A 25,940-nucleotide genomic window follows, 5' to 3' on the forward strand; every position below is an offset into this window, starting at 1 on the left:
ATAACTGAGTTCAAATTATTGAGGTTGTACTATATAGACATCTATTAAATGTGGATTCAAACACTGTTGCTAGGTATAAAAAACAATCATATGCTCATATCATCAAGATGCTGATTTACATACACCACCAACCATCTTAAAACAACACTATGACAGGCAGCGACAATATGGCCTCCAATAAAAAGGACCGAAAAAATATTTTTCTAGTCCCAGTTTTTTACGATCAGGAGTGCAACAGCCGAAATACAATTTGGAGCAATTTTCAGAGCAGCGAAATGTTGCTTTTGGAGTACAAAAATCCAAATTTGAAGCAGGTTACAGGGGAAAAAATCATACATTTTTTTTATCTTGAAATACCAAATTTGGAAGAGCAGTACCAATAAGAAGACTAACATTTTGAAAAGAGAAATATATACATATTGCCATGTTCTTTCCTTCAAGTTTTGTTATCGTCTCGTTACACTATATTCAGCGAAAACCCCATCTACAGTGTTAGAGGAGCTTCGCAGCAGTAGCAGATCGTTTCCTTAAGATTACGACGACTTCGTGAACCTTTCAGATTATTCTAGAACTTACATTGCCACTAGCGATAACGCTAGAATGTTTGATGGCAAGTGTATAAATGCCGACACGCTTCGCCGCTTGTCAGTTAATGGACGGCCGACGCCCTGCTCGCCGTTATCACTGCCAGCTTCTTGCTGTAATCTGACTTTCCTTTTACGTGGTGACAAGTTCGGCCCGATTAAACAGTTTATTATTCAACCTGCAGTCTGCTTCTTTCGTTCACATCACGACTCCGTGACAATATATATGTACAAGCCATTCAACATCATTTCAATCATGCAGTGTGAACATGAGCACTGCTATCTCAATGAAAGTAGTATTTTGAACCACCCCACTGAGCACACAGTGATGTCTTCATTAGCATTCGCTAAAACGCTGCACCGCCGTCTCCAGATGCCACCGCCACCGACGCCCTACCGTTCTCCTCTGGGCCAGCGCTACACACCTAAGAAAACTGACGTTTGGCGCCCCCCTGACAACTGCCCGCTATGCTACCACTGCGGGAAGGCCGGCCACAACTACCTACTGCCGCTGCCAGTAATGACATATGGGGCTCAGGGGATTTGCTGTCAACGCACCACGTCCGCAGCTGGGTGAAAGGCCTCGTGACATCGCCGACTACCTGGCAAGAGCACAATGGACATCACGAAGTCCTTCTCGTTCTCCGTCATTCAGCCGCCGCATGTTGCTGCACTACCGGCAGTACTTTGGCCCGAACAGGGGCCGGTCTCCCAGCCCCTATCCAGGAAACTAAGGGCAGCAACCGATGGAGGTGCAGTTGCTGTGTGCCGAACTACCAAAGACCCTCCGACGACGACGACGCGACGGAACTTTCTTAACACGACGCGAACAAGGCACAGCCCTGACGACGGAACCTCACTTACAGAAGATGGCATGACGACACAACATAGAAGCAGCGGAACAAGCCGACGCAGCCGTGACCCGACGCCACGACCTAACTGCAACGCGAGGCGACCAACTAGCGACCTCGAAGTCCTTATCGACGGCCACAGTGTGACAGCTCTCCAGGACACCGGAGCCAACTTTTCTGTCATCAGTGGAGCGTTTGCCGAAGGTGAAGAAAGTCAAGCATGCCTGTGAAGGCCCTAAAATACGGACAGCTGGAGGCCACCAAGTAACGCCGGAGGGATTCTGTCTAGCGAGATTCTGCATTAACAACCACATTTATTCCGCAAGCTTCGTTGTACTACAGGGGTGCTCGAGAGATGTGATCCTTGGTATGGACTTCCTAAGCCTTCATGGTGCAATCATAGATCTCAGATCCAAGTCAATAACGCTATCAACAAAACAAGCCCTACCACCGCACACAACGCTCGAAAACCAGGCATTGAATGTACTGGAAGATCAAATAACCATTCCCCCTCGCTCCAGCATCAACATCTCTGTCGGCTCTCAGAAATCAATATACCTGCAAGGTGTCGTTGAAGACAACCAGCACCTTTTAATGAACCGCGAGATTTGCGTTGCAAGAGGAGTGGCCGAGCTCAGAGGGGGGAAAGCAACAGTAATGCTCAAAAACTTCAGCAATGAATACAAACACGTGAGCAAAGGGGCGACGGTTACCTATTTCAAAGAAATTGTGGAAGCCAGCGACGCTACTACCCTGGCCGAGTCTACAGAACCTGTTTCGACGAATCGAGGTCTCCAAGATAATTTCGATGTCAATCTGATACTTCCGAAGTATAAGCAAGAACAGCTGAAAAGCCTGCTCCGGCAATACGAGGACTGCTTTTAGTCGTCGTCGAACATTCGGCAGACACCAATAGCAAAACATCCTACCATAACAGAGGAGAATACCTGACTACCCCGTGAGAACTCGTACAGAGTTTCGACGCGAGAGCGCGAGGCAATAAGGAAGCAAGTCGACAAAATGCTAGGCGACAACTTCATCCAACCTTCCAAGAGTCCGTGGGCATCCCCTCAGGCGTTAGTGAAAAAGAAGGATGGCACCCTACGTTTCTGGGTTGATTATCGTCGCCTTAACGAAATCACAAAAAAAGATGTGTATTCTCTTCCACAGATAGACGACACTTTCGACCAGCTCCACAACGCGAGGTATTTTTCATCAATGGACCTCAAGACTGGCTATTGGCAAATTGAAGTTGACAAGAGAGACCGAGAGAAAACCGCCTTTATAACACGAGACGGCCTCTTCGAGTTCAAGGTGATGCCTTTTAATCTTCGCTCAGCTCCCGCGACTTTCCAACATGTTATGGATACTGTACTGGCCGGCTTGAAGCGGCGGACTTGCCTTGTGTACTTGGACGACCTCATTGTGTTCCCCTCAAACTTTGACGAACACCTCCGGCGCCTTGAAGCTCTACTTAAACAATCGAAACTTCCACTCACCGGCAAGCCAGAGAAGTGCCCCTTCGCGTATGAGCAACTCATGTTCTTGGGCCATGTGATAAGCAAGTCAGGAGTACGCCCCAACCAACAGAAGACAACCAACAGAAGACAACCACCATCGCTGCATTCCCACTACTCACCGACATGAAGGCTGTCCACCAATTTCTCGGATTATGCACCTATTACAGGCGGTTCATCCAAAACTTCACCCAGATCGCCGAGCCACTCACGATGTAGAATTCAAGTGGGAAAAGCACCAGGAGGAAGCATTTCAAGAACTAAAACGACGCCTGCAGACGCCTCTGTTGCTTGTGCATTTCGACGAATTTGCCGAAAAAAAAAAATACATACAGATGCAAGCGGTGTAAGACTCGGCACCATTCTTGTGCAGAGGACTGATGGACGGGAAAGGGTCATCAGTTATGCTAGCCGGTCGCTATCGAAGGCAGAAGCCAACTATTTTACAACAGGAAAGGAGTGCCTTGCAATCATCTGGGCTACATCAAAGTTTCGCCCCTACATTTACGGCAGGCCTTTTAAAGTTGTAAGTGACCACCACGCCTTGTGCTGGCTGGCAAACCTGTAAGACTCGTCAGGTTGTCTCACAAAGTGGAGCCTGAGACTGCAAGAATTCGACATTTCCGTCGTTTACAAGTCTGGAAGAAAGCACTCTGACGCCGACTGCCTGTCTCGTGCCCCCGTCGAACCACTACCGAAGGACAAGGCAGACGATGACTGCTTTTTGGAAACGGTAAGTGCTGACGACTTCGCTGAACGACAACGAGCTGACCCGGAACCCAGGAGCCTTGCTGAATACCTCGAGGGCAAGGCCGTCGTTGTTCCAAAAGTATTTCAACTAGGAATCGAGTCGTTTTTACTGCGGAACGGCATTCTCCTGAAGAAAAACTTCTTGCCACTTCGGGCAGACTACCTCGTCGTAGTACCTTCAGCGCTGCGTCCAGAGGTTTTGAGTGCTCTTCACGATGCCCCCACGGCTGGACACCTCAGTGTTTCCCGTACACTTGTAACAATACAGAAGTACTACTGGCCACGCCTCTCCACCAACATCACTCATTATGTGAAAACATGCCGGGACTGCCAACGACAAAAGACACCGCCGAGTAGGCCAGCCAGACTTCTCCAGCCCACTAAGCCATCTTGCAAGCCGTTCTAGCAAATCGGCATGGACTTAGTGGGGCCGTTCTCTACATCGAATTTTGGGAACAAATGAATAGCGTAACTACCAACTACCTCACGCGCTACGCCGAGACAAGGGCCCTGCCCAAAGGCACTGCTACCGAGGTAGCGAATTCTTCGTCGAGAACCTTGTCCTGCATCACGGAGCTCCACAGGTCCTCATTACAGACAGCGGTACAGCCTTTACGGCGGACCTAACTCAGGCAATCCCGAGGTACAGCCAGACAAGTCACCGCCGGACCACCGCCTACCATCCACCGACCAATGGCCTTAAAGAGCATCTTAATAAACCATCGCCGATATGCTGGCCATGTACTTTGACGCTGAGCACAAGACATGGGATTAAGTCTTTTCGTACGTGACTTTCGCGTACAATATGGCCGTCCAAGAAACGACGCAGATGCCACCATACAAGTTGGTCTATGGAAGGAGCCCGGCAACGACGCTCTACGCTATGCTTCCAAACGTTCCTGATGAAGAGAACCTCGACGTCACTGCCTACCTTCAGCGTGCGCAAGAAGCTCGTCAACTCGCCCGCCTGCGCATCATGAATCAGCAGGGGACTCACAGCCGCCATTACAATCTTCGACGAAGCATCATGCAGTACCAGCCCGGGCACCATGTTTGGGTATGAACGCCGATTCGCCGACGTGGGCTCAGTGAAAAACTGAAAAACTTTTGTGACCGTACTTGGGATCGTACAGAGTAGTTCGACGTCTCGGCCCACTCGACTACGAGATTGTTCCCGATGGCATTACGAACTCTCAATGGCGCCGTGCTTAACCTGAAGTCATCCATGTCGTGCGCTTCAAGCCATTTCATGCACGAACCTGAGGACTGTATTTTGTTAATGTGCTTGTAATTATTGTTTACTTTCTTTTTACTGTACTTTAGTCTTTTGTTACAGCATCAGGATGATGCCTTTTTCTGAGGGGGGCAATGCCACGTTCCTTCCTTCAAGCTTTGTTATCGCCCCGTTACACTATCTTCAGCGCGAACCGCGTCTACGGTGTTAGAGAAGTTTCGAGGCAGTAGTAGACTGTTTTCTTAAGATTACGCCCACTTTGTGAACCTTTCAGATTATTCTGGAACTTACATTGCCGCTAGCGATAACGCTAGAATGTTCGATGGCAAGTGTCTAAATGCCGACACGCTTCGCCGCTTGTCAGTTGATCGACAGCCGACGCCCTGCTCACCGCTATCAGTGCCAGCTTCTTGCTGTAATCTGACTTTCCTTTTACGCGGCCATAAGTTTGGCCCGATTAAGCAGTTTATTATTCAACCTGCAGTCTGCTTCCTTCGTTCACGTCACCACCCCGTGACAATATATATGTATAAGCCATTCAACATCATTTAAATTATGCAGAGTAGACATGAGCACTGCTATCTCAATGAAAGTAGCATTTTGAACCACCCTACTGAGCAAACAGCGATGAAGTCTTCATTAGCATTCGCTGCGCCTGTCAAATCATTAGACAGACTCGGCGAATTTAAACATAGATCTGCCAAGTTCCCGACCTTGAAATTTGGGAGATTCGTAAAACCGAGGAGTAGAGGTGGCAAAAAAAAACTAGCACAGAGTTTTTTTTCTTTAGGGAAGCAGAAATGCCATACACTGCTTCATATGATTGCCAGTAGCTTGTCTAGACGTCAGTGATTATACTGGTACTTAGAATTATGCGGTGTACAAATGCATGAGTAACCTAGCAAAATGTGCAGTGTCCCGTGAATAGCACTAACAGCCCCTTTCAAATCTCAATACGCTTTTTCGCTGGGCACCAGTGTACTGCAGCAAAAGTGGCTTAAGCAGCATTTTCAGCACGGGTTAGAACCAAATCCAAAAAATTTTCTAAACGCTACACCTCCACCCTCCCCCAACTTCCCATCTTTTTTCTTCTTTCACTGAGGCGGGGGTAGTGTGACGCCTCGGCTCTCTTGTAAAGTGCGTTCCACCAGGCAAAGTAACAATGGCGTGCGCCCACTAGCCTGGCGACGGTTCAGGATATCTATTGCCAGAACCTTGGTCGAGACAACGCAATTTCAAAACAAAACAAAAAAATGTTTTGTGTGCCACTACTAAGGCAACCAACGTAGTTACTGGCAACGCTGGCATTCTCAGCACATCAAGCTAGTTTGCACGAGGAAAACACGGCATACGCTTCCAGCTTTCATTCCTAGGAAGCCATGGCTGCATTTTCAGGCCAGAAAATTTACATTTACCACAAAGCGTTGGTGGCTACAGCAATGCATTTTTGTCTTGAAGTTCCGTCGTTCCGCCGATAGGTATTTGCTGAGGTCAACAGAGCAATGGGCACGCAGCGTTTTTACTTTATCTGGTTATATTTTAAATACAATATAGGCACTGAGGTCAGCGCGCCTTGATGGATGCTGCAAACTGCAAGTGGTGGACGTGGCCTGCAATTCTAGCTGAAATTAGCGGACCTAAGAAAATTTTGAGGATGGCTGGGCATTTCAGCGAATTTAAAGCTTTTGGCGCAGCTCGGCGCAAAACTGCAAATTGTATCAAATTAGCGCAACTGGCGCAGCTGCTGCACCCTTGCACCAATAACATTCTAAAGTGTGAAAGAATGAAAGCTTACTGCAACAGTTATGAAGTATCTTGCATTATGCACACCTGATGCATACGCCGTCATTATAATGATGAAATTTAGCCGTTAGTACTGATCATGAGCAGCAAGGCACTCACTAACGTGGAAAACGTGGCTGCTTTCGTGCAGGTTTTCCCATTTACTCATGGTGGCACCAGAGAAGAATGCGCCCATATATCTTTAAATCTTGTTTGAAGCCCTAAAGCCATAGGCACTTGTGCCACCATAGCTGTCAAAGCAATGAGGCACTCCTGTCTGCTCAGATTACACGCTATGCGCTCGCCGCACCACAAGTGACACTGCACGTGACTTTCAAGGCGCCCCCATATAGGTCCCAAATGGAGTATATATAGGTGGACAGAAAAAAACAAGCCAGTTTTAAGCACTCAACTGCTGTTTCAGAATAAACAAACGAGCGAAAGAGAAAAGGCAAGACTTTGTAACTGAAAATAGCAGCCTTTACAATTTAAACCCGCATGTTTTCTTCATGAAGAAAACATTAATTATTCATTTTTACATACAGCCAGTCCCAATGGGGGCTAATGCTGGAGGGCAACCAAATTACACAGGAGATATACATACATTGAAAAAGTGAAAATGCATGACTACAGATACTATACATTACTACATGGAGTGTAGGAAACAATAAGCATCGCATCACATCAAAGTGGGGATAGTATGCAGTCAAGGTAAGAGAGCCAATAGTAGCTGTGATCACTCATAATTGATATGTAGGGTTTAACGACCCAAAAACACCATATGATTATGAGAGACACAGTAGTGGAGGACTCTGGAAGTTTCGACCACCTTGGGTTCTTTAAGGGGGCCAACTGGTCTTTGGGACCGAAAAGTGACAAAAAAATTCATTTTTCAAAATTGACATATTTGGTTTCTGCAAGTATTTTCCTATCTCTCTGCAAATTTTCACACACCAGGAAGTGGTAATTTTTTTGTAATGTCATTCTAACTTAGAAGAGTGAAACTTTGGGCTAGTTGGTATTGCGCTTGTCTGTGTCCCTTCTTTAGTATTCCCGTCTTGTGTTCGCGCTGTACGTTCTTCGTCATTCTAACTGTCCAGATTCTTTGCTGTTAACATGCAGAACCTGCAAAAAAACGGGGAACCGGCTTCAAGGCTTCTTCATAATTTGCCAGCACCTGTGTTAGAAGCTGTGCTACAAATTTATGAGCACCTTATATTATGAGAATTGCAAAACATGTGCATCTTGATTGTTGCTTTCTGAAGAAACTGTGTGTTTTCAGTTTTTTCTATTTTTCCCGAAAAAAGTAAATTTACGACTTCGATTCTGAGGCCTCAATATCTCTGCAGCTAGGGAAGGTACAACAGTAATTCTTTTTGCAATGGAAACCTGTATGTGTGTAGAATGCAAGTATGGGAGCAGAATTTAGAGCACAAGCCTTCTTAATTATTTACTCATCAAAATTGTAACACAAGTCCAACTGCTTTTCAAAATGGATAGTTCATTTTGCTGTAATATAACCAAGAAAAGCCTAAAAACAAAGACCTCTTGTATACTTTCAATGTATTGTCACTAGTTCATGCTGGCATATCTTAAATGTCACTTTTAACTAAGCAATTTTTTCCCTACGGCGGCCTTAAACAACAGGAGGCAAACTTATGTCATCTCTGGAATGAGATAAATTACAGGAAAACTAATTAAATATTTGAAATCAGAAGAAAAAAACTGCATAATTTTGTGCAGTTTGATCAAGCTCACCGAAGAAATAAACAAAAAAATGTCTAAGACAAGTCTGCCCCCTTAAACGTTCACCCAAATCGGAGCACACGGGCCTACAGCCTTTTTGCCTCCATCGAAATTGCAGCCACTGCAGCCAGGATTCGATCCCGTGACATGCGGGTCAGCAGCCTTAGCCACTAGACCACCACGACAGGGCGAGCTGTGATCACTCAACAATAAAGACAAGATTCATTAAGAATGGTAATAGAGAAAAACATAGCCCATAAGCAGAGCCTACCTTTCAAGCCAGTGAAATACAAGCAGTGACCACAGGACGAATGCTTCTGTAAAGTAACCTTCTCGATATATTTTTGCATACCTTTGGCACTTATAATCCATTTGTCACTCCAGGAAACCTGCCACGGTGGTCTAGTGGCTAAGTCGCTCGACTGCTGACCTGCAGGTCAGGTGATTGAATCCTGGCCATGGTGGCAGCATTTTTTATGGAGGCGAAAATGCTTGAGGTTCGTGTGTTTAGGTTTAAGTGCACGTTAAAGAACCCCAGGTGGTCTAAATTTCCAGGGCCCTTCCCTATGGTGTCTCTCATAACCACATGGTGGTATTGGGACGTTAAACACCAACAATTATTATTATTATTATTATTATTATTATTATAGTCAATATAAGAAAACGCTCATGAAAGAAATGTAGTGCTAGGGTGACTGTAAATCAAAAGACAAAACGTAACAGGGTTAAAGCTTGTTAATACTATACCCATTAATTGAGGAAATTGGATAATTTAGGCATGTTCCTCGGCACCAGCAAGCATATGCACTGTTTAATGGCATCAAATCAGTCATATATGGCCACAGCCCAGTAAATTTGGATTATCCTAGGAGCGCGCCAAGCACGAAGCTCCCAAAATGTGTGATGCAAAGGAACGAGAACCAGTGTTCTCAAACTACAGAAATGGCCATGCGCCTTCAGGCATGGTCGCCATCCACAGCATTGCCACACAATCACATTGCTGCTGACCGAGGCAGCAGCCGCAGCAAATTTGCTTCATTTTTTATTTTACTCGGCGCACGCGCACTGCGTAGTCGCCATTCATAAATGTACATTAGTGAGCTACGTCTATTAGACAGCCCATGTGGTGTTCAGCAGTTTAGTTTTGAACCTTCATAACTGCGTAGACACATAATTCTGTCTCTAGCGACCACAGTTTCATCCAAAGCGAATGTGGCACCAAATAGCTTCGTTCTGACCTCAGGTGATGTGCACAATGTCAAAAAACACAGACATAGTGAAGGCTGTTGAAAATGAAGAACTTCTACTGTCTGCCTGCTGGCATAAAACTCGCTTCCTGCACTGTCGTACACTAACAAAAAGTTACCGGCAATTTATCAGGCGAAACAATTATCATTATGTGCACGTTATGGTCTTGATGATGGCACAGGGGTCCTGACATGGGGGATTCAGGCAGTAATGCTACCGAGGTCTTCTGAATTTGAGCAATTTTCGGAGCAGCAAACTTCACATCCCAGAGGAGAAGCAAGTTGCATTTACATTCAAGGACATAAATAATTATTTTGGGGCTCTTGTGAAGAGCTGAAAATATTTCGATTCATTGCAAATCTCACAGCATAAATTATCTCCCAATTTCAGTTGATGATGCAAAAATAATGGCATCACTATGTTGAGTATTCTATAAAAACTTGTTGAGCGATTATTTTTGTAGCAAATAGGTTAAATAAGCAAATAAGTAGCAAATAAGTTAATACTTGTTAATTAAAGTTATACTTGATGAAATAACACTGTAACTACACCTATGTGGTTATCAGTAAATATGATAGTCAAATGCTGTGACATACAACGCTAGAGACTCGCACAGTCCCATCTGCATTTTCCTAAGATGACTCTAAGGATAAATAAAGGTTTGTTTTCTTCACAACCGATTACTATACTGCTGGGCGTAACATGATGTTATTTAGCTAGTCTCATAAAGCCGACTTCTTCCAGCACTTATTTCTCTGTGCTGAAACTACCCGATTTAACAAACTTTGTTTCCCTTGCAGCAATCATTTATGTGGCTAGGGCGTTCTGTCCATACCCCGAAATCCCCCTGTAGTATCCTCCAGAAAGCAATAAATAAAGAAAAAAAAAGCTCACAGGGTAGCTTATACATACACTTAGGACAACTCGAAGGAGAGAGCCTTTTTGTTATTATTGCGATAGCAATTATATGGACATTTTCAACCGGTTTTCGCCATTTCCAGATGCATTGGTAGAATTTTGGGGGGAAGAGGGGGTGCACCTTGATCTGTTACAAGTGGGTAAGAAAACGCGAGAAGGGGCAACAATCGCAGCTAAAGCAGACATAAAAAAGCCGACCTATCTCGTTTGCACAGAGTGCGGATGCGATAACATCCCCCCATGTGCCAGGCCTGCCATGGATTGTTACTAAAGCAGAGAGAAACACGCTACCCATCGTCAAAAAGCAGGAAGGAACTTGGAATGGAAGGGGACGTTGTTATGAACTTTTATGAACTGTTATGAACGTTGTTATGAACTGTTATAAAAAAAACACTGACTAAAGAGACCATGATCACTCCAGTTGCCGAAGCGGTTATCGTGCTATCAGTTATTTAAATGCGAAGCAGAGATTAGTAGCATAGAAAGTTTACGAACATGTCTCATTATACCTTGAGATAGCACGTGCTAGCAAATGTTCCCTTCAAGCGACGCTGCCTCCGCCCCCAAATAAAGAACGAAACAATGAATGCGATGACATGACGTTTATGTATAATATTTTTTTAAATTGTCAGCTATTGACCCTAAAAAGCCAGAGGCGCATGTGTAAGAAGGCGTAGCCACTTCATAGTGGCCCTTCTGACACCAGAGCCGCCAACAATAGCCTCCCTATTGAAAGCTGCATGTACTGAAACTGAATTGCAGCTGCTCCGACCAAGAAGCATGCTTTTATTATTGAGATGACAGTTAAAAAAAGCATGAGAAAATTTTTAATTCGCACTCTAGCAATCGCGAGTTCGAAAGGGCGGGCTGATTCAGGGGCTTTTACTGCAACAGTGATAACAAACGCGGACGTGCTGGTGTAAGGAATTATGACAATGAACTCCTGAATGAAGATCCACAAATAAAGTACATTAAAGAAAAAGTGTCAACGCATTCTCACCGTTCACGTGTTCTTTTGTGGACGCGAAGCATGGAAAATTGGACCGCGATGCCAAGAAGTAGACGTGACAGACATTCTGACGACACGCGTGCAGTTGTTAGTGAAGATTTCTTTAATTGTACGTACCATGCAACTCTTCAAACGAAGTGTGGCAGCTTGGGCTAGTTTGTATGACATGACGATAGTTATAGGGCGAGAACAGAATGAGGACACAGAGACAAGAAGGACACAAAGGACACGAGCGCTCGTGTCCTTCGTGTCCTTCTGTCTCTGTGTCGTCGTTCTGCTCTCGAGCTATAACTATCGTCTTCAAATGAGCTACCAGCAGGGTTCCTGGAACAGATGATGTCCACCGATGAATTGCTGCCACAATTTCACACACCGATTGGACTAGACGTCACGAGCCCCTGCGGAGAGCCCGCTTCACCGTTAAGCGGGCTTGCACTACAGAAATTACGTAGGCCCCAATGATAGCATCGTGGATTACTTGGGACGTGAGGGCGATTGCTGTTTATTCAGCAGAATAATTCTAGGCATGTGATTGTAACATTAGTGGCCCCTAGAACAAGATGCACAAGTCTTGACGCGCCTGCATGACTACTGCCAGTGATAGACGCCTCCAAACCAGACTTTGCCGCAGTTTGGTGCAATTTCCATCGATATTATCAAGATGGCGCAGTAAATCTGATTTGGCGCACTTTGGCGCAGGGGCGGCATCTCTGAATTTAAGCTATGATCACACTGTCAATGAAGTGATGAATTGCAAATTGCAGCTTTTACCGTGGTACCATATATACAAAGTCCTGGATTTTTGTATAACGAAAAATGGGGTGAGGCGATAAGACACTTTTTATTTGATACTTTTAATAATTTGGAATTTCTTTAATTCAGGCACTTTTTTCTGCTCTCGTCAAATCTGAACTGATGAGCTCTTACTGTACACCAGACATCCACAAATATTGCTGCCAAACAATATCCACATATAGAGAAAAGAATAATACAGGAAATGTTTCACAAAGTAAAAGTTTTAATCTAGTTCTTAATATAAAAGAGTGTTCTCAATAACGTTCAACTTCTTGAATTTTTTTAAGGGACACTTAAGGCAAATATAAAATTGATGTCGACTGATGAAATAGCGGTCCAGAAACCTTGTAGTGCTACTTTTATGCCAAGAAAGTGCTTATTTTGAAACAAAATCATGTCTTAGTGGTCCGCATCACATTAGCATACTTCAAATAACCTGCCTCACAGTAAAAACACTCGCGTCACTTTTGCCATGCACAACGTTGCCCAACTTTACAACATGGCCACCGAAACTAGTAGCAGCACAGCGAAAGTAGTGCAAGCCACAGCAGGAACGACCACTGAGAAATTTCTTGCCATGGCCTTTGAAATGGCAAGTGTGCTTGGTTAAACTGGGCCCCACTATATGGCACGACTTGTGTAGTTTAACCAGGCAAAAATTGAACTTTTCAACCACTCACGCCATTCCCTTTAGTAACGTGCAGCGATTCTTTTTACCAGGAATCAAACAGAAACGAACATACAGCATTTTAATTTGTCTCTTGATGCATGAAAGGTTTTTTATTAATCGCAGGTAGTTTGATCACTACTGATTAATTGTACGCAGTGACTCTGACATGATCGGGATCATCTTGCGAATGTTTTACTCGTGGCACATGTGTTCCCATGCATTTACCTTAATTTCTCAGTAAGTAGGGCATTGCTGTTGATAATACTGTCATTTTAGACATTGTCATACATCGAGTTTTCACTTTGACATAATTTACCTTTAGTGTGCCTTTAACCAACACACACCCTGGGAAGATGCACCAACCGAATAAGCACCAATGCCAGCATTCGTATTCGCCTAAGCAACAGTGACACCATAAAATGTGTTCAGGGAGAAAAAGCAAGAGTGAACTCACATTTCTTGACAGCATAGTCATGGTACGTCGTGCAGGATCCACCACAGAGTGCTCGCTAGCATAGCAGGTTCGGTCAGCACCCAGTATCTGCCCACACACCATAAAATGTTGTAGAACATTAGCCTCAATCATCTAGTGAAACTACACTGCTAAATATTCAAGAGCTAAATCATGCAATCACAAAACAAAAGAAAATATCAGTACTACTAAATTAGATACCTGTGTAGTACAGAAACAAAGAGGGTGACTGCAAAAAGTGCGCTGCTGCATTTACAAATTTCCTTGAAAGGTAACTAGCATGATCAGTAGAGATCACCATTAGCACAAAGATATTTTCAAGACGAAAGCCTTACGGCTGCTTCTCCAGGTTCGTTTGCAAGGTACAGGTTATATCACATCAGCACATGCGAAAAAAATTTAAGTGCAAATGTCACGTGGCAACGCCCTAGTTGCAGGTGGGGAAGGCCAAGGCAGTACACCATGATGGAAGATGCTAGATCAGCTTGAAATGCTGCTCGTTCTAACTATCATCAGGGAAAAGCAGCTATGGACGAAACTGCAGCAGCAGCCCAGCGAGGGTAATATGAAGCTTTAATGTGACGCAGGCACTCTGGGAATGCAGAACTGGTCATACGAACATGAGTAGTCTACATTATTTACAACGCAACATATGGGAAGACAGACATAATGCAAGGGTTGAAAAAAATATCAAGCACTGGAAGTTCACAGTATGAGCCTCCCATTTTTGCAAGGCAAAAAAAGTAAAGTGCACAGACAGCGTCCAAGGCCCACTACAGGGTTGAAATATGTTAATGATCCATGGCTGAAATGTGAGAAACAAACCGAAATGTGACAGCTATTATAGTTTTAGTTAAAAGGGTACTGACACAAAAGTTCTGGACTCCCGTTTTTTCGCTGCAGTGTGTTGCTGGGGGCCTGTTAGTGCAACAGGTAATTGATTACAGACTCTTCATTGCAGACCTGTTTCAGTTCAGGTTTATTTATTTTATTTGTTTACATTTCACCTACATCGCCGTGAGGCATTACGTAGGGGAGGTACACATAATAATTTGACTACATAGTTTTCAATCGAAACAATAGATTCAACAAATAAAACAGCACTCAAAATATTTTAAAAGAAAAAAAAACACTCAAATATTGGTGAGTGAAAACAACGTCACAGTCATGCATTGAAAACACGCACACGCTTCGAGACAGCAAACCATTCTTAGTGGCAGTGATATTGTAGGAGTTGTCACAATGAAGAAAAAAAGGATTCATTATCAGTTTCATTGACGAGATCATCCGGTAGACGGTTCCATTCCTGTATTGTTTTTACGAAAAAAAGAACTACCGAAAGAGTGGGTTTTGCAACGGTATTCTAATATTTTTCGTGAATGGTCTTGACGATTAGAGACGTAGGTTGGTGTGAACAGATAATCAAGAGGGTTAATGGCATTTCCATTATAATATATACAATGAAGAAATTTAAGCCTGAGTTTCTCCCTCCTTACCATCAATCAGTGTCTCCCATTTCAATGCTCGTTTCATTTCTGTGATGCTTGCAAAGGAAATATAGTTGTTGCTAACAAATCTGGCTGCTTGGTTTTGAACTTTTTCCAATGCGTCAATAGAGTATTGCTGATGGGGATCCCAGATTACGCAAGCATACTCTAAAGCAGGTCTTACATACATGAGATAAAGGGTTTGTTTCACGGTCTGTGAAGCTTGCCTAAAATTTCTGCGTATGAAGTATAGCATCCAGCCTGCCTTGGTCACAGTTATGTCAATGTGTTTATTCCACTTGAAATTGTCGCAAAAATAGACGCCCAGGTACTTATAATAGGATTCATTGCTAATTATTGAATTAATTATTTCGTATGTTGTGTCTAGTTTACTAATCCGGTTGGTGAATGATACACAGCAACATTTAGGGACGTTTAGACTCATTTTCCATTTTTGGCACCACGTTAATATTCGGTACAGATCATGCTGCAGAATTTCAGCATCCCTGTGCGATTTAATCACTCTAAACACTACACAATCATCTGCGAATAACTTAATGTGAGAGGTAATACCATCAACTATGCTAATAATATAAATCAGGAAAAGCAAAGGTCCTAATACGCTCCCCTGTGGTACACCGGACGTAACGGTTACCGCAGATGATTTTGACCCGTTAAGCACTACGTTCTGCTGTCGATTGTTTAGATAGTTCTTTACTCAATTGATAACTTTAAGGTTTATGTTTGCAGAGAACATTGCAAATTCTAACAGATTGTGTGGGACGGTGTCGAAGGCTTTCCGGAAGTCAAGGAACACTGCATCTACTTGAGCGCCACTGTCTATAAATTGTGCGATGTAATGCTGAAATTCGACTAGTTGAGTTATGCATGAGCGTCTATTTCTGAAACCATGCTGAGATGGAGTGAGGAAGTTGATTGACTCTAGGTGTTTAACTGTTTCACTGTATATGATGTGCTCAAATAACTTACAGCGAATTGCTGTTAGCAAGATGGGTCTGTAGTTTTCGACAAGCTTTTTATCACCTGATTTATGAACCGGGATAACGTTTGCAACTTTCATGTGAGACAACTCCAGTATTTAGTGTAATTTCATATATAACGCATAAATACTTCAGTGTCAGGTTTACATGCCTAAGCTCTTGTTCATTAGACGTGGTACTCCTATCGCGAAATTTTCTGTACGAACTTCGTGCTTTCCTAATTAACCTGCGAATGTCTTTATTAAATCAAGGCTTTTGTTTTGTTCTCTTCTTTAGAATTCTGTTTGGTACATGAGTTTCAACTGCGTGAAGTAGCTTATCACGAAAATAAGACCAGAGCTAAAGAGCGACGACTTTCTGCCAAAAGCAAGAATGTTGGGTAATACGACTCTAATTCTGCAGAAACAGAATCGTAGTCACCTTGTTCATACAGGAAAATTTGTCGGGGTATCGCCTGTGCTACTTGGCAGTATTCTATCTTTAAATCTGCCACAATGGCCTTATGGTCACTTATACCAGGAATCACCGACACAGTGGAAACAATATTTGGGTCATTACATAATATTAAATCCAGAATGGCATCATGTCTCGTTGGAACATTCACATATTGACAAAAACCAAACACTCTCAAGAATTCGCCGAACAAAGTATACACTGACGACCTGTTTTGTGTACCACTGGTTATCCAGTCAAAATCTGGTAGATTGAAATCTCCACTCAGGAGTACACTGTCTGGAATTAACTGTAGCCCCGCCACAGTGGTCTAGTGGCTAAGGCACTCGGCTGCTGACCCGCAGGTCGCGGGATCAAATCCCGGCTGTGGCGGCTGCATTTCCGATGGAGGCGGAAATGGTGTAGGCCCGTGTACTCAGATTTGGGTGCACGTTAAAGAACCCCAAGTGGTCGAAATTTCCGGAGCCCTCCCCTACGGCGTCTCTCATAATCATATGGTGGTTTTGGGACGTTAAACCCCACAAATCAATCAATTAATGGAATTAACTGTACCATTTCAGAAAGCAGTGTCATAGGAGTATCACCACTGTCTGGTGGTCGATAAAAACAACCCAACACGACAGTATTTCCCTTCGGTAAAAAAACACGGCACCAAACTGCCTCAGCAGAATTGTGGAAAGAAACTTCCTCGCTAGTCCACTCGTTCGCTACAAGAATAAGTATGTCCCCACCATGGCGATTTCTATATTTCCTATAAGCAGTGAAGCCATGTGGGAAGACCTCATCACACTGTCCAGCCAAGATTCTGTACCCATAATCCCATAATAATTTTTGCTTCAGTAGTTGCCGCAAGGGACGCAAAGACGTCAACTTTATTATTAATACTTCGACAGTTCACAAGGAGCAGTGGTATGCGCCCTCACGTGTTTGAAGTATCGATTCTCCCAGTTCTACGATGACTGACGTCATGTCAGTCGGCTTCTTGTGATCGCGCATGTGCATGCAGGGGGACAGGTTGGTTCATTTCACCGTCCCACATGAACGTCTTTCCGTTGATAACAAGCTTATCATAGTTAAGGCGCACTGGGCATCCCTTGCTATCTCTCTTTTCCCTGGCGTAATTCCAAAGAAGCCGTCGTTTTTCGTGAACAGCATGACTGATGTCTTCGGATACACTAAAAGAGGTGTTCTTCAAATTGTAAGCATTACGCATAACACTTTCCCTGGCTTTCCACTTCGAGAAGGTTGTGACGATAGGCCTTAATGCGCCCCTCTGTGAAGGCCCCCAGCCGGTGAGCTCTTTCTATTGGAATGTTACTAAGCTTGAGCACGTTACTGCAAATCTCTTCAACCAGGCTCTCAGATTTTTCCCATGTTTCTTTGCGCTCATTGTCTGGCACACCAAAGAAAACTAAGTTTAACCGGCGGCTCCTGTTTTCGAGATTGTCAAGCTTAGCCTCTATCTTTCTTTCGGATATTTCAACAATCTTAATGCGCTCCTCGATTACATTTGATTTTGCTATCACGCTGTCTATTTTCTGTTCCAGATCGGCTTGCTTCGCCACTATTTCTGCAAGTTTAGTAAGCATGGTTTTCCGACTACTTTGTACATCCAAAAGGATCTTCTCAATGTTCGCCATCTGCTCTTTTTCGGTTGAGTTCATAGGGCCTGGGTTTAGCTCTACATTCCCTGAGAATAGCAACAGAGCCTCCCCCTTCCTTTGAGGAAGCTTCACAAACGATAAGCCGCCGGGTGCAACTGATGTGTTGAGTGTGTGCAACGCTGAACACATCAGCACACAGAACTCTAATGCACTTACACACGGTCCGGATCAAAAAGTCTTTTTGAACAGGAAGCGAGAAAACAGTGTTGATAAACACAAAACGTTTAATGCCTGTGCCGCTGCAGCCACGGACACACGAGCAACTGCTGAGTGGTAGTCTGCTGGAGCAAAGGCGGCCAAAGAAAAATGGCGGCTATGGTGTCATCATAACTTTATTGACTGCCGTATGGCGACATGCGGGAAGTAGGTGGTCCCATGGGTCACCTTTGAGGGTGTCAATACCGCGAAGCTTGACCGCGCATGTAAACTTCAAAATTAGTTTAAAATACCTTCCATGGTATATTCGCAGTTGATATTTTTTAGATTATATATCCTTGTTCACGGGAATCGATTCCACAAGCCATCTCACCCATGAAACTTTATGCCGAATTTGTTTATGCCTTATTGTTTTTTTTCTCGTCAAATAAGCCAAGCCACCGATAGCGAAGGAAATGTACCAGTTAGCGTGAGTGCACCCTAAAATATTAATTACAGCATGCTTTTAAAAGCTAGTTTTGGTTGTTATTGTATGTACTCTGATGCCACGGCATGGTATGAGCAGAGCCACCATGCACAACATGGTATGTGCACACACAAGTTTTTAGTCGTATCCTTGTTAATCATCTGCGTCATCTGCAGCGCACCGCACATGGGGCAACTGTTGCGGCAGGGTGCACAACTTTGGGATGGCATCACTTTAAGGCGTAGGTTCTTCCAAATTTGAAGTCGGCATCTGCATGAAGCGCGTGTACGCATCTGGACTGAAATTCAGCAGAGTGAACTTCACTTGGTAGGCGTCCAGTCTCCGCCTTGGCACACGAAGCTGACCCACGCTTGTCTCAGCGCCATATTAGATTGGAATCGGTGAAACTTGCACCTATCATCCCCCGTTTCACTGATGCAAAACTTCATAAGGCGAAATATTGGCGCCATGACAACAAATTCAAAATCAAATTATTCCTTTGCCCTCTTATAAGCATATATGTTGTATTCGCATGCACGTACACTATTCCAGATTCTGCTAACTCGATTTATAGGTACGCTGGATGACAGTGACTGCACGACCGCATAGCGCAAGCAGATGATCGAGAAGGCGACACGCAAGCTGCCATATTTTGTGTTTTGGTACTTGATGTCATCACAACTAGCAAGACTGCTGCTTGAAGTCACCAGGATTAGCACTGTAGTCTCATGTCAAAGTAATGTCGATGTTGGTAAGTGTGCCGTGAAAAAGTTTAATATTACGGCAGTTGAAGAACAGCAATACACCATACCTATATAGTCACAATAAATGCCTAATATTGACCTATGCCCATTGAAAGACTTCATAATTGCATACCTACAAACACTAAAAGCAAATGCAGACAACAAAAGAGCTCACCCTTTGTGCCCACGCAGGAAATCCCCACGCTGTGCTGATGAGCCGGTGACTTTTGAGGACACCATTGTGGACCTTTCGGTCTACAACATCAATGCCAACCACAGCAGGGTTCATTGGATTAGGGTACTTCCGCCATGCAGCCTGGGCAACAGTCTCCCATGGATGGCTGTGCAAAGTGCCAGAAAGAGCACCACAACGTCAATGCACCCACCAAACTTTACATAAAGCAGCCACTGAGAACAGTAAGCAGAATACAGATGAACTCGAATTAAACCTGCACAGTTGAGTTAGACGAATTTTACTGCACATTCAACACGAAAACATGGTGGCACTGTCGTCAGGTGTTTGGTTTTGCGTGGTAGGCAAAAGCTGCTGGACCTACCGCAGTTGCCGCTGTGTTTTCCCTGGTGCATGCGCTGTTTGTCATCGTGCAAAGAAGAAAAAGCGGTGTATCGGCGAGCTGTCACGGTTATTTGCAAGGGAAGGCACAAGAAAGATGGGCTAGATGTTTTTGTTTTTCCCCCGGTTTTCTGTAGACGAAAACTGTCGCAGATCAGCCACAGCTGTGAAACGCAAAAATGTGCCTTCGACGCCCCTTCATCAGTTATATTTTGGAGCAGCTTACCTATAAAAAAGGATTAGCTCTCTCAGGCGTTGAAATAAGCCGTGGAATTATGCAGTTTCTTTTTAAATAAGCCGTGGAGGCACATTGAGCACGTTTAACTCAAAGCACATTAATGTAGCATTGCCACATGCGAAGCGTTTTTTACGGTTGCCATTGCTGATATAACTGCAAGTTTTCGAAACGTCAAAACAATATCGTTATACTCGCGTGAACTAAAGGTTTCACTCGGTCATCAAGCCAACAATCGAGCATGTGTTTCTTTTTGCGTGGGTACAGTTCATTAAAGTAGCAGCGAACGAAAGGATGACTTAGACAATGCTTTCTCCGATTATATGCGGCTGCGATACACCAGTGTATCGGGCAGAGCTGTCCTGGCTGTGGTGCGCTTCACGAGATTTGCATGTCTGTTCTGTGTGAATTCACAGAAATACATTACTTGGGAAACTTGCTGAGTCTGTCTGCAGTTCGTAGGCATTTCGCGGTGTGGGCTTGAGCGTACGAATTGAGCCACGGACCTTACAGGTACTTAATCGTATTGTCTACAGCATGTTATCGAAGCATTATCACAAGCGTATTGCGGATGAAAGTGTCGCCGAGATTGCCCTTGCCATTTGCATGAATAACTTTTCTATTACACTTGTCGTATGTGAGTACTTACCGTAACGATTCATGGCTATGCATTTTTGCACCATGCATTTGCATATTGTACCCTAGAGCTTCTTGCTGAATTGGGTCTGTCCTTGCATTAGCACCAATTAAAATGTGCATTTGTGACGTAGGCTGCAGCAATGACGATGGCATTTCGCAATGGGCTACATTTCCGTCGTTAAGATACCTCTTATGTTTTGATGAGGTTCTCAAAGCTAGAGCTACACATCAACATAGCTCATCTTCATTTCAGAACCCCTCTACAGTCACTGCAACTTCCACTGTTTCAGCCGCCACTTGTAAACATGCGCGAGGTGTCCCGATGCACTGTTCTCGAAGGCAGCTTGTGCACCTGTTGCACTGTTGCCACTTGATCATAGAGGGTGGTGGTGCGTTTTTAGCTAGGACGACTGGGCGGATCCAACGCGCCGTGACATCACTCAGGGCCTACCGTATTTACAAACATGAAGTAGGCCTATACACACACAAAAAAATTATCCTTCATGCTTAAATGACTAAAAGAATTACACTGGTAGCACAGACACATGCTGCAGCATTAGCTTGTCAGTACCTAATGAAACATACAGACACATTAAGACAGGGCTCTATGAATATTTCGTGGTGCTTAAAATATATGAGTTGTCTCCAAATGAAACCTGCTACACATGAATGGTAAAGAAGCCTTGCATGCCTAGCAAAATGTGTTGTGGACTGTGAAAATTTGAAAACTTTTTCCTCCTTGTACTGCCATTGCCTTTAACAGCACTGCGTGCCAAGTGAAGCCACGCACTTGTTCTATTGCGTTATGGGACAGCTAAGATATCACGTGCAAGGCTGGCAGGTGACAAAGTAACTAACTCAAGGACTCATGCCCGAGCAACATCTACAAACGGAGCTGACCTACAGTACCGAAAACTTTGCAGAACTGTCGGGCATTACTAAATGCAATGCAATACGTCAGCGATCGCACAATTTACTTGCGCCCATTGCATGGGGTTGTCACTTGTCAGACACCAAATGTCATCATGAACTCCACAATAAGCAGAAAAAATGACAAAAAAGAATGCATACAAACATTAATGGTAATGCCCTAAGCTTTGGTGCTTACTCTGGCCGGCCGCATGAATCGCCCTTTCAAAACACGCCCGTCTGTGCTTTGTCAAATCAAAAACATGATATATTCTGCATATTTATGTCCTTTCTTTTCGTTTTAGGCCCTAAAAGAATCCTGCATTGATAACTTTCTGAAAGCCTACCTATTTTATCAAATATGTCGCCTTCGCGCACACACACACACACACTTGAATAAAATGTGGGTGTAGTAGACGGAGAGACTGATTCATAGCCCGCCAGTGGGAACTGAAGCGGCCTTGGCCCTGGCGACGCATTTAACGGTTGTATCACCTACAGGCGCAGCATGTTTCGCATGGTGTATGCAAAGCTTGGCATCGGCATCCGTGACCACTATGCACGCACATATTTGCTAACTGGAAGCATGGCTACAGGAAGATGCTTCCAAATGAACTTACATACTCAAGCAACACAAATGCTAGGAACCCTATTCCAAAACTCTACTGTCTTGCTTTAGAATAGGGCACAGCAAGCTTCACATCAGCATTAGTTGCCACTGTGCATGCATAGTATGCTAACCTCTTAGGTAGACATGTCAAAACAGCACATGTGCACAAGCAACGCAAATGATACATATATTTGAAACTGCTGTACTCATTAAGCAGAAATTTTAATTTTGCTGAAGAAAATATATGAAGAATAGCCTAAGTATATCCATGCAGGTAAAATAGAATTGGTAAAACACGAAGGTAAAACGGAACAGTGCAATCTGGAAACCGATTTGTGAAAGGCAATGGTGTGTTGGAATAACACGGTGCACGGTCAATCACATGACGATAGTTATAGCACGTGAACAGAACGACAACACAGAGACAAGGCCACGAGCGCTCGTGTCCTTCTTGTCTCTGTGTTTTCCTTCTGTTCTCGCTATAACTATCGTCATGTCATACCAACTAGCCCAAGCTGCCACACTTCTAAGTTCAATCACAATTGGCTTATTCGCGGAAGACACAGATTGCTACCAATCGCGGTCGATAAATTCGGTGCAGACTATCGAAAATGGTTGTGTGACAATCACGCACGCAACACGTCTTCGTCGAAGTAATTGTGCACTCATGCGCAACACACGAACTAAAACGGTAGAGGTTGACGTAAAGCTGATGACACGCAGCCAAGCGAGAGGAACATTCCCAGCGTTATCAACAAGGCCGTGACGTCACGCAACGACGCAAAGCACCAACAATTCTTCCGCTGTCGCATCCACCACGCAGTCTACTGTGGTCCTTCGCTGATTCGGATGTTGGAAGACTATTATGACAAATATCTTAGTAGCTGCGCAGCCAACTGCACCACGCCGCATGAAGTTACCATGAGAGACGGCTACCCTGAATATCTTGTTGAGCAAAGCAACGTTCTTGCATTTCACACATTTTTTTAGCATCACCGCACAATAAAAGTGCAGAGTTAACCTTTAAAAAATGTACGTACTTCCAGATGATTGCAAATACTTATTGACAAATAAACAGAATAACGACACACACTGACACTCCAACGAACGACAGTGCCCGAACACGGAAGATTGAATGGGCTGTAGGTCGATGCCAACAGTTACATGCCAGACACAGTAAATATTTGTTTTGTGAATAGAAGCGTTGCTTCACGTCCACAATATAAGTCACAATAATCAACGAGCAAGGTGGACCCCAAGCTGTGCACTTGTCATGCAAAACAACTTGCATCAGATTCTCCAAGGTCGAAGACGGCGCGCACTTACTTGAACGTGTGTTCTGACGTCCAGATTTTCATTTCAAGAGTTTGTATTAAATCGTTGATTCCCACAAACAGTTACAAAAGCCTTGAAAGGCTAACCTTTCCTTCCGATGCTTCGAATTTCGGTAAAAGTATCGTTTTTGAATGAATTGCGACTGCCGTCAGCTTGCTGTTTGCGGCTGCGGCGAGGCTTGGCGGAAAGAGGAAGCGGCGAAGCGGTAGAAAGTCAAAGGCGTAGTTGCTAACGTTCTATGACGAACTTCCGGCGCTTTGAGCCTAGTTTCGGTTTCTGTTTCGTTTTTTTTCAAGCTTGCAATGCAAAATTTATTTTGTGTGTTTGTGTGTTGGTGATTGACTTATTGCACGCCAAACGTCTTCAACAATGCGCTTGACCATCTTCGTTTACATTATAAAAAATGATCGTTTAGAATGTCATCTTTCTAATCACTATCGTTCTTCTTTTTTTGAAAAAAATTGTCTTTTTTTACAGTGATTTGAATAGTGCGTTGGTGGCGAAAAGTAATGTAGCGGAAATTTTTTCATCAAAAGTTAACGTACGGACCACCTTAAACAACTCATACTTGCTCGAACAGGAACAATGCACGCTTACTAACGACAGCCCAGTGACGGCTGGTGCTTTGTCTCGCAATGTGCTTCGTGGAAAGTCATTGCACTATTTCTGGGCCATCTCTAAAAGCTGTTTAGCAAATCCTTTTCTTTTTTTTTTTTGTCTCGTGAACCAAAAACTCGGTAAAGTATGTGCCACAGGAATTGGAAAGTTCCACTATCATGTAAAAACGAAATCATATTTCTTCGCGAGGAGAAATTATGGGCGTGTAAAGAACTATAGCATCAACATATGATGATGATGATGAACCTTCAGCTTTGCTGGCACTCGCCCACAAAGGGGGATCGGCCAAGAACCGGGCGGCAGGATCATCAAGTGTGCTGAGTCAGGCATTCAGGTAGTCTTGTAGCCGTAAATAATAAAAATAGACTAACAAGGTAATGTTTTTGTTGCCATTATGTACTCACACATGGCAGAGTAAACCTCCCTGTGGCTATAACCTAATGTAATCCCTCCGAAGGATAAAATTATGTGCGGAATTCTGCATCGTAATCTGGTGATTGTGATTTCTAACTGCCGAGATACACACCACTGTTTGTTCCAGCAATATCTTAGATGTACGAAGTCTCTGACTTTATCCAATGATAATTTTTCTATTTCTTTGTGCAAACAAGCCTTTCTATATCTGAGTGCTGTTACGTAGGCGAAATCAGGTAAAATATAAGAATGCAATAACTCGGCCAGCACGCGCTGTCTTCGTTCTTTTCATCATCCGCTTGGCTCTCACAAGGGGGCCAATTTGTCCGGCGCACGTAGGATATGCAATGACTCGATCGCATGGGCAAGAGGACGACAATAGAGAGGAAGAAAGGTATATAAAGAAAGAATTATATTATTAAATATATTGCATGAGGTTTTATAGGCATTTAGTATAGAGAAAAAGGTGCAATATAGTCGAGAGACTGTATCAGGACCACCTGTACAAAGGCAACCAAGCTAGGTAACAAACACCTCCAGACCAGGCGGCCAGGATGCTCTCGTGTTCCCCAGGGAAGTGTCCTGGGTTCACTGTTATTTGGTGGATGTCGTGCCCCAGGATTTAAGCATTCGATTATTTGCAGACAACTGTATTTTGTTCCAAAAAATATCGTCTACAGCTGATCAAAATGTATTGCAGACAGTTCTTAATGGTGTAAGTAGAATATCGTGCTCAATTCCGAAAAAAAAAAATACTGTTCTGTCATGCGTTACAAGGAAAAAAAAAAGAAAAACTTCCCGTCGCTTTTAACTATACCCTTCATGGTATAGTCCAGTATTACAAGTAGATAATTATAAATATAGTTGCGTGTTGGTTTGTCGGAAGAGCCAGGAAGGCGTACCCAGCACCTCCACCAATAATCTTAGCAGGAAACGTATATTTGCGGATATTTACAATTTTTACCCGCGACGACAATGGCTGGCACACTGGCGGGCTGGGACCAGTCTCTATCCACCTCGTAGTCTTTTCTTCCAGGCAGAGACCCTCTACCACTTTATG

The 25,940-nt window shown here is 43.9% G+C and overlaps 1 protein-coding gene across 1 annotated transcript in view; it reads right to left on the reverse strand.

The window, feature by feature from the left end:
* slmo (PRELI domain containing slowmo) overlaps window positions 1-24,024 on the reverse strand; it is a 50,701-nt gene extending 26,677 nt beyond the window's left edge. The window contains exons 1-3 of the mRNA XM_075877961.1: window positions 23,840-24,024; window positions 19,722-19,887; window positions 13,559-13,645 (exon numbers count right to left, since the gene is read on the reverse strand). Of these exons, the coding sequence (XP_075734076.1) occupies window positions 13,559-13,645; window positions 19,722-19,887; window positions 23,840-23,871 (285 nt within the window). The 5' untranslated portion in view covers window positions 23,872-24,024. The remainder of the gene's footprint in view (window positions 1-13,558; window positions 13,646-19,721; window positions 19,888-23,839) is intronic.
* Window positions 24,025-25,940: the final 1,916 nt, after the last annotated feature.

This window comes from Rhipicephalus microplus, chromosome X (assembly GCF_043290135.1).
Source record: "Rhipicephalus microplus isolate Deutch F79 chromosome X, USDA_Rmic, whole genome shotgun sequence".
NCBI classification, from domain to species: Eukaryota; Metazoa; Arthropoda; class Arachnida; order Ixodida; family Ixodidae; genus Rhipicephalus; species Rhipicephalus microplus.